Source organism: Saccopteryx bilineata, chromosome 8 (assembly GCF_036850765.1).
Source record: "Saccopteryx bilineata isolate mSacBil1 chromosome 8, mSacBil1_pri_phased_curated, whole genome shotgun sequence".
Classification (NCBI taxonomy): Eukaryota; Metazoa; Chordata; class Mammalia; order Chiroptera; family Emballonuridae; genus Saccopteryx; species Saccopteryx bilineata.
In genome coordinates, this window is record NC_089497.1 from 64,454,822 (window position 1) to 64,471,525 (window position 16,704).

At 41.0% G+C, this 16,704-nt stretch overlaps 1 protein-coding gene across 1 annotated transcript in view; it reads right to left on the minus strand.

Moving 5' to 3' along the window:
- Positions 1 to 8,930: 8,930 nt before the first annotated feature.
- Positions 8,931 to 16,704, minus strand: part of TPRG1 (tumor protein p63 regulated 1) — a 155,703-nt gene continuing 147,929 nt past the window's right edge. The window contains exon 6 of the mRNA XM_066241635.1: positions 8,931 to 11,089. Coding sequence (XP_066097732.1) covers positions 10,895 to 11,089 — 195 coding nt within the window. The 3' untranslated portion in view covers positions 8,931 to 10,894. The remainder of the gene's footprint in view (positions 11,090 to 16,704) is intronic.

Genomic DNA, 16,704 nt, shown 5'->3' on the forward strand with positions numbered 1-16,704 from the left:
AGTAAACACAAAGACTTTTGCATACTGCCAGGTACCGATAAACACTCAAAAAATTTGTGCAGTTACTATTAAGAGGAAGAAATGAAATGCCCTTCCCACGTCCTGCTTCACAATAATTAAAGAGGAAGGGGCAGAGCGTATCACACTCATTTTGCTGTTGCAGACCTAGCACATACAAAGTGGCCCTGGAGCCAGCAGGTCTAGTGGAATCTGCTGCTCGTTAGAGTAGACTTAAGGTGTGCTGTTATCCTGCTCCCTGTTGTTAGGATAGCAACTTCCAGTTTACCTTCCTGTGTAAGGCAGAGATAACTAATCCTTTGGTTGGCCAATTTTGCACTGTTGTGCAGGGAATCTCTTCTGGAGTCACAGCCTAAACTTGTGTCTCCAGTCCTCCTAACAACACTATAAGTACTTAATTCTACATATTAAACCCTTTGTGTTTAAAATAGTTAAATGGTTTATATTATGTGACACTGAACCTAACCTGATATAGGCAGAAGGGAAGAAGTGGCATTCTGTATCTGCCACTAGCAAGCTAGGGTGGCTTTGTGAAATGTGTGTGACGGTAACTGAGTCATATCACTACTCCAGATCTGTTTTCTTATCAAATGAAAAGCAGCCTTAAAGCAGGGCAGAGAAATGGCATTTCATTCATTCTGCCCACCAGGAGGAATTTCTTGCACCACCATGTATCAGGACAGCCGTGGAGAAGGTGCCACAGCTCTCCACTTTCAGGTTATGTGGCATATGATACAGAACTATTTGGAAATCAAGTTCAAAATTCTTTCCTCAGGTCATTGCTTGTAGGAAAATCACCATGAAACCACAGCTATGGGCATTTAGGCTGCATTATTATTTGGTGGCTGATGGTCATGTGTTCAATCTCTACTAGGAACTAGTAGCAATCAAAAAGAAAAAAAGAATGTTATCTAAGAGGATGGAATATCTTTGCTGAAAATTTTAAGGTCTATCCAGTGATTCCCCTGTAGTGGCTGGCCAAAGGTTCCATGCAGGATCCTTGTGCCATGATACTTCAAGCAACCATTGCCCCTGCTGGGTGCATAGCCCACATGATGGAGCAGCTTGCATAGCAGCCTGAACCTGCTCCAGATCCTTCTCCTCTTCTGTGCCTCACTGAAGCTTAACAACTTTCAGGGGTTTCAAATAGAAGACCAAAGTGAGATATATGTTGCCTCCAAGATCCACAGGACCCCATTAGGCATTGTGGCTTTTTCTTAGTAATAGCAGAGCAGAAATCTTCCAAGTTCTTTAGAAGGCGTATCTTGACATATCCCAAGCTACTGATACTCTAAAAAATCTCCAGTGTGACTTTTAGGGACAAAAGCCGCAGAATTCAGGGGTGGAGAGAAGATATATTTCCATGCATGTATCACACAATTGTTAGAATATTTTGTACTTCCTGTTCACCTGATCATATCAACTTGATATTATCAGTGAAACAGACCGGTAGAACAGAGAGGTGATAAAATTCCCTGTGGACTGGAATGTGACATAGGTTTGTATAATCCTGAAAGTGTTACTGGTCCTGAAAGATGAAAGCAAACTGCCTGTGATGATCTTTAATAATAGGTAAAAAGAACAACAAAAGATACTCACCACATCAATAATTGCATACCAGGCTCCAGGGGATTTCTTGTTTTGCTCAAGCAAAAAACAAACATACAAACAAACAAACATATCTGGATTAAAAGCTGTAGTTGGAATCAACACCTAATTAAATGTGCAATAATTTGTTCTCATTCTCTATTGTTTCTAGAGTTATAACCAAATTCATTTTCTTACAAGTAACTAAAAAAGTGTGATTCATGAGAAGGTGTAATATATCCCAAAATAATTGTGAAGTTTGACAATTTATACCAACAAAACACTAAAGAACATGTATGGGAACTGATCCCAAGGGTATTAGTTCAGGGTGAAGGAAATATAATGTTGGGAGTAAAAAAAATTTATTGATTAGCATACCCTAGGTTAAAATTCTGGATTCATTGTATTCGGGCAACTAAAAATGGCTCTAAAAGTTTGTTTGATTGATTGAGTAAAACATAGGCCCAAAGTGTATATACACTGAACAGATTTGAAGGACCAAGGAAAGGCATCCAAGGACTTCGGGAGACTAGGATGCTAAAGTGTTTTAATTGCTTAAGACCTTCTCACTTACCTCTGACTGTGACCTCTAAAAAGTTCTAGAGACTTCAGGCTCCAACACCAAGGCCACGAGAAATGCATTTGTAAGAGAAATCTCAACATTCTTCAACAGCTCCATTGTGGCTATTCTCTGCAGGTCAAGAATGACAATGGGAACTGTTGCCATTGAATTGGGCAATCTGGATTCAGTGAGGATAATGGTATCCAAGGGTGGCAGTTTCTGATTCAAGTCAAACTTCAGTTCATTTCTGCTTAGACAGCAAATAAGACTTGCATGGGCTGTCCATTGTTTTATGCTCTAGGGATAAAACAATGAAGTAACCAATACCAAAGCTCTCTGTTGGTCAAACGATTCTGATTACTGCTTTGGCTCAGTTGTCCATCATGAAAACTATGCCTACCATGTCCCCTACACCGAAGACATTAAAAATAATGTCAGTTTCCAGATACTATGAAAGTGTAAGTTTGACACTGACTCAGGATAAAATGTGAAACAGACATTTTAACAAAAATTAACAAAGAAATATAAAGTCAAAAAAGAAAAGCAATAATTACTAAGAGTTAATATAGGCTCACTACAAGTAATCTGTACTAAAGTGCCCTCATTTGTTCCTTAAATAAGATTACTAAATCAGAAAAAAAAATAATGATATATTTAATTATAGTATAAAGTTGACCATAAGTTTCAGGTGAACAAATAGCATGATAAAGAAAACCTGGATTTCATTAACAGTATATTGGCCAGTACAGAACAACTACACAGTAACTGCACTAGTCAGCCTATATTTCAACTGCCATGACAGTGTTGAATATACTATTTTAAAAGAAATACATCACATGAAGAATGGCTGTGGTAACTGCGGCTTTTGTGTCAGAAATAAAAATGAAATAAAAAAATGAAACTATTTGGTTGGCAGAGCACTAGTTAGCTGCCTTTATTTAAAATGTAACCATATGAAATAGATAATTGATTAATTTAAGATAATCTCAAAGGAAGATCTGGAATCAAGTAGAGAAATTTCCAGGCAAGAATATTTGGATTCGTTATTCAGAAAAAACATCTTGTTGCTACAAATGCTTAGCAATGAGATTAGCTGCCGTAGAAAGCAAGGATTCTCTAACCTTGGGAAGTTTTTGCAGAAGCTTAGTCAGCATTGGCTGTGTGTGTTCTGGTGGAGCACATTTCTACAGTAGGTAGGAGGCCACACTACATGACCTTTAAGTTCCCTTCTAATCTGAATTTAAGTGAATCCATAAAGAATGAGCAGAGAATGTGAAAGGAAGGAGAAGGAATTTCTGAGATGCGTGGCAGTAGGCATTGTGAACAGGATGTGATTGAGAAGGTGGGGGTTTAGAGAACTTGATCCCACCCAATATATTCTCCATTCATAATATAGCATACAGGAGCATCAAGTGGTTCCTTGTATGTGCTCTGACTAGGGAATCGAACTGGCAACCTCTGTGCTTTGGGACGGGACTCCAACCAACCAAGCTATCCCAGGCTTAATTTTTCTTTTTTATATATTTTTTTAGAGGCAGAGAGAGGAAGGGAGAGAGGGGGTAGGGGGAAAGGAAGCATTCACTTGTTGTTCCCCTTATACATTCATTGGTCGCTTCCTGTGTGTGCAATGACTGGGGATCAAACCCACAACATTGCCGTTTCGGGACAATGCTCTTCATCAACTGAGCTAACCGGCCAGGGCCTCCCCTATATACATAAACACACACGACTCAAGTTTGTTCTCTCCTTAAATTAACCCAGCAGTTATGGTACACTGAGTTAGTTGGCATGGCTTTCCCTGGGCATGAAGATATATGGAAAGAGCAGTGGACCAGAAAGGAAACTGGAGGTTTTAGAATCTATTCTGGTATGACAAGATAGTCACCATCTGCTTTTTGAGCAATTTCTTGCAAATTCTTGTTGGCTTTACTAACAAAGAGGCTTGTGAGATGTTTATCAAGAACTTTATATAACTGAGTATAAAAGAGTTCATCAGGCATAAGATCTAGACTCAGGAGCAACCTATGTGTTTGCTTCTCATATATCACAATGGTTGCAGCCCCGAAATGAAAGGTAGTTCACATTTTTTTAAATCTTGCGTTTTGAGGCTAAAGCAAGTGTTTAATGGAGGATATCATAATTCTTCTTTTTGGCCACAGAATTGTCCTAAGAGGTTGCTATAATCGAATGGAATAAGGTAAGTATTGATCAAGTCTCTATCACTCCCAAGGCCACAAAGGCCTCTGAGGATCTGGTATCTCCAAGGAAATCGGGAGACCTGACCCCTCACTGCCATCAGAGCACATTGTGGGACGTGCAGGCCAAAGGTGATTCTACATGTCAGTTTCCTGCTGCTGAGCATAAGAAGTCACTCATGAGCAGTGTCCCTAAACCACAACTACAGGATATAGGCACAAGCTCTTGTATAATTGTTGGCAAAGAGCCAGAAAGCATTCACCTCTGTGCAAATACTGGGACATTTTTTGTTGTTGTTGTTATTCCCTTTGAAAACCACAGGCATTAGCCTCTTTTATTCTTCCCCTTGGCACGAGTCATCCTCTTTTCTCCAACTCAGTCTCTTGTGTGTAAAGAATTTCTGAGGAGCTTTTAAGCCTAAATTTAATACTTCTGCCCTCCCCTCTCCTGCCCCCCAAAATGCCAGGCAGAGGTAAAGCCTCCATACAAAATATTTGCTGGTTGTGCTGGCTTCCGCAGCTTTATTTGGGCTTTTTGATCAGAGAGGAAATCAGGGAGCTCGGTGAATGACCCTAGCCTTCAAGAAAATAACAGGCAATTTCTGGAAATTCCTTCTAGACCAGTGGTCCCCAACCCCCCTGGGCCATGAACTGGTACTGGTCCGTGGGCCATTTGGTACTGGTCCGCAAAGAAAGAATAAATAACTTACATTATTTCTGTTTTATTTATATTTTAGACTGAACAATGTTTTATTTTTAAAAAATGACCAGATTCCCTCTGTTACATATGTCTAAGACTCACTCTTGACACTTGTCTTGGTCACGTGATACATTTATCCGTCCCACCCTAAAGGCTGGTCCCTGAAAATATTTTCTGACATTAAACCGGTCCGTGGCCCAAAAAAAGTTGGGGACCACTGCTCTAAACAACAATGGCCTACTTTTTTTTCTCACTTAAGAATTAACCCAGTGACTATGAAACACTGATTTAAATAAAATGCCTTTCTCTGGGAATGGAATATATGGAAAGAGCAGTGGACTGGGAATAGAAAATTGGAAGTCTTCTAATCTAATTCCAGTAGTGCCAGAAATTCACCATCTGCTCTTTGAGCAATTTCTTTCCAGTTTCTAAGTCTTTGCTCTATGAAAGAAAAGCTTTGGATTAGATGGTTCCTATGCTCCCTTCGCCCCACAGTTCTGTGAATTGGACATTTTAGCAATGCTTCAGCAAAGGGACAAGGAGAAGGGGCCTCAGTGTAACAGATCCCAAAATCATAAGTTGTCTTTTTTTTTTCCTGCTTTTGAAGCTGGCCAAATGTCAGGCCTCTGAAGAGGCCCTATTGTCCAGTAGGAGATCAAGCATGGTGACTCTTGACCCTTCACCTTATTGTAAATGATAGAGAATCAATTAACCTTGACTCTGTGCCCAAGTGTCCTATATCCTGACATCGAAACCCAAGGTGAATCAACTCCAGCATAAGAATTTTTTTTTTTGTATTTTTCTGAAGATGGAAATGGGGAGAGACAGTCAGACAGACTCCCACGTGCGCCCGACTGGGATCCACCCGGCACGCCCACCAGGGGCGATGCTCTGCCCACCAGGGGGCGATGCTCTGCCCCTGGGGGGGGGGTCACTCTGCCGCGACCAGAGCCACTCTAGCGCCTGGGGCAGAGGCCAAGGAGCCATCCCCAGCGCCCAGGCCATCTTTGTTCCAATGGAGCCTTGGCTGCGGGAGGGGAAGAGAGAGACAGAGAGGAAGGAGGGGGGGTGGAGAAGCAAATGGGCGCTTCTCCTATGTGCCCTGGCCGGGAATCGAACCTGGGTCCCCGCACGCCAGGCCGACTCTCTACCACTGAGCCAACCAGCCAGGGCAATAAGAATATTTTTTAATAAAAAAGATGGCAGAGCCTGACCAGGTGGTGGCGCAGTGGATAGAGCATCAGACTGAGATGTGGAAGACCCAGGTTCAAGACCCCGAGGTTGCCAGTTTGAGTGTGGGATCATCTGGCTTGAACAAAAAGCTCCCCAGCTTGGACCCAAGGTCGCTGGCTCGAGCAAGGGGTTATTTGGTCTGCTGAAGGCCCACGGTCAAGGCACATATGAGAAAGCAATCAAGGAACTACTAAGGTGTTGCAATGCGCAACGAAAAACTAATGATTGATGCTTCTCATCTCTCTCTGTTCCTGTCTGTCTGTCCCTGTCTATCCCTCACTCTGACTCTCTCTCTGTCTCTGTAAAAAAATAAAATAAAATAAATTAAAAAACAAACAAATAAACAAAAAGATGGCAGAGGGGCATTATAGGGTCTATGTAAACAGAAAAATTTTCTATTCATCAGAACTGCCCTGGATGTATTAGAAGACTGTGACTAGGCTGTCAATAGAGGTGTTCAAGCAGTTTCTGAAAGGGAGACTTCCTGAATATCCTATTGGAAATTTCTGAATAGGATAAAGAACAGATAAAGAACATGGTCAACTACATTTTAATGAGGATATGTTTCATACTAAATGCCTCTTATATCTAACCCTATTCAAAATCAAATCTATGTTGTCCCTTTCAGAAACTTTATTGACATAGTTCAGATGATATAATCTGAAGAAAAAGCCCAGGTGTGTATATTATTCCTATGGCTTGTGGATGCTTGCTGAGCTTAAGGACAACGGGCCCAGGCCCTGACCACTTGGCTCAGTGGTAGAGTGTCGGCTCAGTGTGTAGAAGTATCAGGTTTGATTCCCAGCCCGGGCACACAGGAGAAGCACCCATCTGCTTCTCCACCCTTCCCCCTCTCTTTTCTCTCTATCTCTTTCTTCTCCTCCTGCAGTCAAGGCTCCATTAGAGCAAAGTTGGCCTGGGCACTGAAGATTGCACCATAGCCTCCACCTCAGGCACTAAAATGGCTCTGGTTGCAACACAGAAATGCCCCAGATAGACAGAGCATTGCCCCCTAGTGGGTATGCCGGGTGGATCCTGGTCAGGCGTATTCAGGAATCTGTTTCTCTGCCTTCTTCCCTGCTTCTCACTTCAGAAAAATACACACACACACACGAGTCCAAGTGAGAAGATCAAGTGTCAACTTAGAAAATTATGGTCAGTGTATCCACAGTGACCAAGAAAACACTTCCAGAAAGAACTGACTTTAGTTCCCTTAGATCAGGGGTCCCCAAACTTTTTACACAGGGGGCCTCAGACCATTGGAGGGCCGGACTATAAAGAAAACTATAAACAAATCCCTCTGCACGCTGCACATATCTTATTTTAAAGTAAAAAAACAGAACGGGAACAAATACAATATTTAAAATAAAGAACAAGTAAATTTAAATCAACAAACTGACCAGTATTTCAATGGGGACTATGCTCCTCTCACTGACCACCAATGAAAGAAGTGCCCCTTCCGGAAGTGCGGTGGGGGCCGGATAAATGGCCTCAGGGGGCCGCATGCGGCCCGCGGGCCGTAGTTTGGGGACCCCTGCCTTAGATGTTACCCCACTTTCTGCTGCAAAAGTTACATCACTCTGCAAACAGATACTCAATGCTTTCTCTTTAATAAAATAACTTCATTTCATTAAATCCTCACAAGATCTTTATGCAAAGGGAAGAAGGGGAATTATTGTCTCCATTTTGCAGATAAAAATATTAAACTTTAGGAAAGTTAAAGTAATTTTTCAGGGTCTCACATGACTGACTTAATTCTTTACAAACAAAAAAAGTCTAATTATATAATCAATAGCAACAATTTTTTTAAAGAATCATAAGAATCATAGGTTAAAGGATTATATCAACCATCTCTTTAGCAATTTTTTTCACAATGTCCACTTTATCTGTTTCTACTTGAACACATCAAGGGATAGGGGGCTCACTGTTTCAAGGAGCAACTCATTCTTTAGCCTTGACTCTATAGAGTTTTACACATTTCTAACAGTAAGAAGTTTATTCTTATCTTAAATTACCATCCAAATTCCTGTATTCCCTCATCCTCTGATCATAATCCTGCTTGTAGATCCCATTTATTACTTTATGACAGATTGCACAGGAGAGTTTTTGTGAAATGTGAAGACGGTTCTCACATAATCTCTGATGTCTCCATACTGATCAGCTTTGGTGTGATTAAATGCTTATTCTATTGTTACAGACTAGACATCAGGGCTCAGAGACACCTACGTTCTCTTATCTTTTCTGATTTGATTCCATTGATTCTGCTGCAATGTGTCCTTTAGAAGGTCACTTGGAAACAGTCCAGCTTAGGTTACAAAGAGTACAAATGTTCAGAGAGAAGCAATTGTCAGGCTGATCCTTAAATGGTAACTGAAAAGAAAGGGCTGGACATTTCAGAGACTTCTGCCAACAAATTGCCACTATCTTGAGGCAAATGGGGATTTTCAGGCAACAGTGTTATAATAATTTGCCAATTATATCTACTTCAGAACCACTGCCAAAGCAATCCAACGACTTTTCATTCCACTACCGTTGACAGGACAGCTAAAAATTTCAACATTTCCTCTTACAGTCTGAATAGAAGTTTCCTGCCTTGGGGACTATAACAATATTTACTGTCATGGGGGAAAAGGTGAATTCTGGGAAGGGGAAAGAGAGGAAGGGAAATACTTGTGGAAGTAAATACAGACAAAATGAAATGAGGTTTATTCAAAACTTGGGTTTTTGAATGCTTACATCAAATTGATGCCTGTGAATGTATCATAGGACAAATCTTAGGAATTGAAGAGGTAGGTTTTTCAAAGAAAAGACTTCAAAAAAAGATACCACATAAACAAGAAAAAACTGTTTTTTAACCTGAAATTTTTTATTTAAATACCTACCAAGGTATCTCAACTTTGAGACTAAGGACAGGCAAAAAGCTGATCATTGTGTTCAACATTCAAAACTTATCAAAATATATTTAAAATAAGATAAAATTTAAAAATTAAAAGGAAATACAAGAAACTTGAAGAGTTGAGAAAAAATGAGATAATCTCCCAAATTGTTCAAAATTAGACATACATCAAGGAGAGAGAAAGAGGAAACAAAAGAAAGATCAATGCATACAGAATAGGTTAGGACCTCACACCCTTTGGGATCCATAGACAATCCACAGGAAGCCCCTTTCACACCCAAAACAAGGATACCAGTAGTATTTCCACCTCTACTTCAATCATTACGGCCTACTTTTATTTATTTTACATATTGTATCTCCATTAAAAGGGGAGGGTCTGCTATTAAAAACAAGTTTGGCCTGACCAGATGGTTGTGCAGTGGCTAGAACGTAGAATCGGGACACAGAGGACCCAAGTTCAAAACTCCGAGGTCGCCAGCTTGAGCGTGGGTTCATCTGGTTTGAGCACAGCTCACCAGCTTGAACTTAAGGTTGCTGGCTTGAGCAAGGGGTCACTCGGTCTGCTGTAGTCCCCTAGTCAAAGCACATATGAGAAAGCAATCAATGAATAACTAAGGTGCAGCAACAAAGAATTGATGCTTCTCATCTCTCTCTCTTCCTGTCTGTCTGTCCCTATCTCTGTCTCTCTCTCTGTCTCTGTCACACACACAAAAAATGTTTGAATAAAAAAAACACTGCAGCCCTAGCCGTTTGGCTCAGTGGTAGAGCGTTGGCCTGGTGTGCAGGAGTCCTGGGTTCTATTCCCGGCCAGGGCACACAGGAGAAGCGCCCATCTGCTTCTCCACCCCTCCCCCTCTCCTTTCTCTCTGTCTCTCTCTTCCACTCCCGCAGCCAAGGCTCCATTGGAGCAAAGTTGGCCTGGGCGCTGGGGATGGCTCTGCCTCAGGCGCTAGAATGGCTCTGGATGCAACAGAGCAACGCCCCAGAGGGGCAGAGCATCGCCCCCTGGTGGGCATGCCTGGTGGATCCTGGTTGGGCACATGCGGGAGTCTGTCTGACTGCCTCCTCGTTTCGAGCTTTGGAAAAATGCAAAAACAAAAACAACAACAACAAAAAAACTGAAAACAGGAATGAGCTATTGAAAATTCTTGAGCAAGGAGTGATATAATCACATTATGCTTTGGGAATCTGGCAACCAGGAGCAGAATGGATCAGACAAGGGTCAGCCTCGGAGTAAGTATGGTATCTCATTTAAATGGCTATGACCTTTAAAAAGCACAAGCTATGCTCATTCTCCAAGTGAAAAAATTTAAAAAGTTGATCTAATAATATATTCATAAGAATGGAAAGGACTATATGAACAATTTGAAAAAAAGAATGAACAGTTTGACATCTGGGCACTGGGGTACCATGCTAAGTCACTTACATATGTGGCACTGCTATGGGCTGAATGTCTGTGTTCCCTCAGATTTCATATGTTGAAATACTACACTTTAATGTGGGGTCCAAAGGCAGTAATTAGGTCGTGAGGGCAGAGTTCTCGTAAATGAGATTAATGCCCTTATAAAGAAGCAGAAGAGAACACTTTTGTACCTTTACCATGTGAGGATATAACAAGAGTCTGCAACCTCAGAAGACAACTGAACCAGAATCTTCAATAATCATATATCTGTGAATGATGTACTTATACATCAGGAAGAGTCTCAAAAACCAATACTCCCACGGGCAAGGGAATAGCCAAGTTTGTTGCGGTTTCCAATGAATGACATCAGTCCCATGTAGGTCTCAATCAAAATGGGTTCAGTTAACACCATCAGTCCCTTTCCACTTCCAGATCCGCTTGAATTCTTGAGGGCATTCTGGATAGCTGGAACAAGCTTAGATGTGAACTCAGACAACTAAAGAAGAAAAGAATGCACAGAGTTAGTGAATAGAGTTTAGGTTCAGACAAACTCCCTCCTCAACCAGTCTTTACAAAAGTGGACTTCTCTTGGGAGCTAGTTATTCTTTATTCTTAAACAAGAATGATTTCTCAGAATTGTTAACATTGGTTCTATAAATCTTTTAAAAGAAATAATTAGTTAATAAGTTAGGTACATAAAGTTTATTTTTCTTATTAATCTTAATTTGTGCAACATTAAGAAGTCAGTTTAATGAATATTTACTGACAGTCTATTAAGAATCACACACCTGTTGGGTGCTACTGAAGATTTTAAAGACAAAGAAGATACAGTCTCTGTCCTCAAAGAAATAACAATATAATAATCTCAGAAATTACCTTGTAATGCTTATACAAAGTTCACAAAAAATAAATAGCAAAAAAAGAAGCGCAACACAAAAGAGGGAGAAATACATGGTTAGTGAATCAAAAAATGACTGAGAAAGGTGACTTTGAGGGTTAATAGAGTTTCAACTTGTGAAACAAGGATAGGGAGGGCCTACTTGACAGCTGCTGTTTTTCCAACTCAGCATCCTTTCTACCATTTGAGATTCTTCTTCTAAAAAGAATATTTCAATTTTCCTTTGGAGAGCTACTCTCTTCCATTTAGTACAAATCGTTTAAGTGAAGCTGACTTTAGCACAGGACTCAGGCTTACTCTTTCAGAGGAATTCATTCCTCTGGTTAGAGAGATTGGTTCAGGTACAGCCACATGGCCAATGTGATGGAGAAATTGATAGAATTCAAACCTGCTGGTATTTGTGGCCATTTTTGCCACACATAGTGAATAATGAGAACCTAACTAATAATGAAGCAAACAAAGGTGAAAGCACTAACACATTGAGAGAGATAAATTCTTTATTTATTTTTTTTTGTATTTTTCTGAAGCTGGAAACGGGGAGAGACAGTCAGACAGACTCCCGTGCGCGCCCGACCGGGATCCACCCGGCACGCCCACCAGGGGGCGACGCTCTGCCCACCAGGGGGCGATGCTCTGCCCCTCCGGGGCGTCGCTCTGTTGCGACCAGAGCCACTCTAGCGCCTGGGGCAGAGGCCAAGGAGCCATCCCCAGCGCCCGGGCCATCTTTGCTCCAATGGAGCCTTGGCTGCGGGAGGGGAAGAGAAAGACAGAGAGGAAGGAGAGGGGAGGGGTGGAGAAGCAGATGGGCGCTTCTCCTGTGTGCCCTGGCCGGGAATTGAACCCGGAACTTCTGCACGCCAGGCTGACGCTCTACCACTGGAAACAAGGATTCTTTCTTTAACTTCCAACAGAGGAAAAGCAAAAAGAAAGAATGAGTTAATAACAAGGGTATTTCATCACTGTGTGTAATTTTTGTTTTATTTTGTTTGTTTGTTTGTTTGTTTGCATGTGAGAATGACAGACAGACAGAAAGACAGGAAGAGAAGAGAAGCATCAACTCATAATTGTGACACTTTAACTGTTCATTGATTGCTTTCTCATATGTGCCTTGACTGGAGGCAGTTAATCCCTTGCTCTAGCCAGCAAGTTGGGCTCAAGCTGATGAGCCTGTGCTTAAGCCAGCAACCTCAGGGCTATGAACCTGGATCCTGATGGTCTCAGGTCACCACTCTATCCACTGCACCACCGCCTTGGTCAGACCATCACTGTGTTTTAAAGTTATTGAATTTCAAAGTCAGAAGTAATCTAAGGTTTATCAATTTGATCCATTCTCTACTGTATTATTTTATTTTCCTTACAATAACCTCACCAAAAGCCACATTCCTCTACCTAGACATATTCAATGATATCAAATTCATTGTTACATAAGTGTACCCATTTCTTCACTATGCATAGTGGGAAAATGCTTGAGATTAGATACAGAGGTTTATGTTTTCCTGCACAATCAGTACTGATAATTGGACTTTGAAAAAATCATTTAATCTCACTGAGCCTTGGTTTACACATCTGAAAATGGAAAAATAATAAAATTATAATGTTTCTAAAATCAACTTCATCAGATTAGTGTATGAATTTAAGTAAATTGCCCTGGCCAGTTGGCTCAGCGATAGAGCATTGGCCCAGTGTGTGGAAGTTCTGAGTTCGATTCCCTGCCAACGCACACAGGAGAAGCACCCATCTGCTTCTCTACCCTTCCCCCTCTCCTTTTTATCTCTCTCTTCCCCTCCTGTAGCCAAGGCTCCATTGGAGCAAAGTTGGCCTGGGCACTGAGGACGGCTCCATGGCCTCTGCCTCAGGTGCTAGAATGGCTCTCGTTGCATTGGAGCAACGGCCCAGATGGGCAGAACATCGCCCCCTGGTGTACACCCCCTGCCGGGTGTATCCCAGTCGGGCGCATGCAGGAGTCTGACTGCCTCCTGGCTTCTACCTTCGGAAAAATACAAAAAAATAAAAATAAAATTAATTATTCAAAAATATTTTGTAAAAGCATATCATTTATAGATATAAATATTATTATTTATAGGTCAGAAAGATTTTAGCTTTCTTAATCGTATTTCCTTCAATTGCATACTTAGAATGTGAATTTCCTTAATTCTATACTTAGAATGTATCTTAGACTCCAGGAAGCACTGTTTTATTAAAAAACTGTAATATGTACTTTTTAAAGAAGTCATAAAGAGTTAATTCCTTGGATGCCAAAAGATACATTACATTCTACTCAGAAACCATGATTTACAAAAAACATTGGTGGAGAATCAAAGTATTTTCCCCAAGAAATTTGTCAGTAATAAAGGGAAAAGTACTAACTTTACAGAAAAGAAATTCAGTACACACCACCTTAAATGAATGATCAAGGTTATTGCCACTTGTAATAAGACCCACAGGCATCACAATCTGTGACATGATGCAGTAAAAGAACACAACATTATTTCAGCAGTATCTGTGCCAAAACACACACATACACAACAAACAAACAAAACAATATAGACCTCAGTCTAACCATGAGAAAACATCAAACCAAGTTGAAAGATATTTTACTAAATAATTGACTAGTATTCATCAAAAGGGCCAAGAAAGAATGAGAAGCTCACAGTTTAGAGGATAATATCCACTTCTTTTTTTTTTTTTTTTTTTTTTTTTTTTTTTTTTTTTTTTTTTTGTGAGAGAGAAAGATGGTGGAATAGACAGGAAAGGAGAGAGATAAGAAGCATCAGCTCATAGTTGTGGCATTTTAGTTGTTGATAGGGACAGACAAACAGGAAGAGAGAGAGAGATGAGACGCATCAATTCTTCATTGCGGCATGGCGCCTTAGCTGTTCATTGATTGCTTTCTCATACATGCCTTGACCAGGGGGGCTCAAGCCAATCCAGTGAACCCTTGCTCAAGCCAGCAACCTTGGGCTCAAGCCAGCAATTTAGAGTTCAAGCCAGCAACCTCTGGGCTCAAGTCAGTGACCATGAGGTCATGTCTATGATCCCACGCTCAAGCCAGTGACTCCATGCTCAAGCCAGATGAGCCTGTGCTTAAGCCAGGGACCTCAGGGTTTTGAACCTGGGTCCTCAGCATCCTAGACCAACGCTCTATCCACTGCACCACCACCTGGTCAAGCCTTTTTTTTCTTTTTTTAAAAATAGTTTTTAAGACTTTGTTCACTTTAGACAGAAGAAAGAGAGACAGAGAGCAAGAGAGAGAGAAGGGGGGAGGGAGAGCAGGACTCATCAACTTCCATATGTTTCTTGACCAGGCAAGCTCAGTGTTTCCAACTGGTGACCTCAGCATTCCAGGTTGATGCTTTATCCACTGCGTCACCACAGGTCAGTAGAGGACAATAAAGATATAGAACAAGAACATGTAATAAAGGATTCTGGACTGAACTCTGGACTAGAAGACATTAAGAAAAACATAACAATAGCCTGACCAGGTGGTGGCATAATGGAGCGTTGAACTGGGACGTGGAGGACCCAGGTTTGAAACCCTGAGGTCTCTAGCTTGAGCACGGGCTCGTCTGGTTTGAGCAAGTCTCACCAGCTTGAACCCAATGTCACTGGCTTAAGCAAGGGGTCACTCGCTCTTCTGTAGCCCCCCGGTCAAAGCACATATAAGAAAACAATCAATGAACAACTAAGGTGCCATGACGCAATGAAGAATTGATGCTTCTCGCCCTGGCTGGTTGGCTCAGCGATAGAGCATCGGCCTAGCGTGCGGAGGACCCGGGTTCGATTCCCGGCCAGGGCACACAGGAGAAACGCCCATTTGTTTCTCCACCCCTCCGCCGCGTTTTCCTCTCTGTCTCTCTCTTCCCCTCCCGCAGCCAAGGCTCCATTGGAGCAAAGATGGCCTGGGCGCTGGGGATGGCTCTGTGGCCTCTGCCTCAGGCGCTAGAGTGGCTCTGGTCGCAACATGGCGACGCCCAGGATGGGCAGAGCATCGCCCCCTGGTGGGCAGAGCTTCGCCCCTGGTGGGCGTGCCGGGTGGATCCCGGTCGGGCGCATGCAGGAGTCTGTCTGACTGTCTCTCCCTGTTTCCAGCTTCAGAAAAATGGAAAAAAAAAAAAAAGAATTGATGCTTCTCATCTCTCTCCCTTCCTGTCTGTCTGTCCCTATCTGTCCCTCTCTCTGTCTCTGTCACAAAATATATATATATAACAATAAAAAAAAGTAAAATTTGAGTAAGATCTGTAATTTAGTTGATATTATTGTACCAATGTTTAATTTCCAGGTTTTGATAACTATACTACAGCTTTGTAAGTTGTTAGAAGAATTTGAATGACATATACATGGAAACTACATTTGCAGATTTTTTGTAAATCTAAAATTATTTCAAAATAAAAAGCTTTTAAAACTTAAGTTTAAAATTACTAAATATTAGTCCCCCAAAATTTTTGCAATTTTCAATTATTCAAGGAGAAATGTTTAAAAGAAAAACAGGTGCAAAAGAATATCCTTACTTTGTTTCTCTTATGTCTACTCTTAATATAAACCTATATCAAAATTATACAAGCATTAGTAAATTTTTATTTAATATTTGTATTATGACATGAATTACAGAGACAATTTAATGAAATCATTAAAATAATTTTCCATCCAAAGCATTTAAGCAATTTTTTCCATTTAAATATTTTACTGTCCTTCTAAAAAATTTGCTCTGAATTAATAATTTTCTTTGCAATTTTTACAACAAAAATTTGACCATTTCAAATTTAGCTATTATAAATTTTCTTCTGATGTTGTTTTTAATAGTGTTACTTTCCTGAGTTTGATTTTACTTAACTTCATTTTGTGTTTAATTTTATTAAGACTAAATTTCCTCAGGCAAAACTTTGCTTCTTAAATAATATGTAATTTTTCAGTTTGTTTGCCATTTATATAAGTATTCCCAGTGCCATTTGTTTTAGCTGCTTTAATTTTCTGTGTGTATATGAATTATTTCTATCAGTTCTTTAAACTAACTCTATGTGTCAAATACAGATGAAAGGGTATTTACAATCATTCAAGAAATATTGATGAAGCACCTAGATCAGGGGTCCCCAAAATATGGCCCACGGGCCGCATGTGGCCCCCTGAGGCCATTTATCCGGCCACCCACCGCACTTCCGGAAGGGGCACCTCTTTCATTGGTGGTCAGTGAGAGGAGCACAGGATGCAGATGCCGC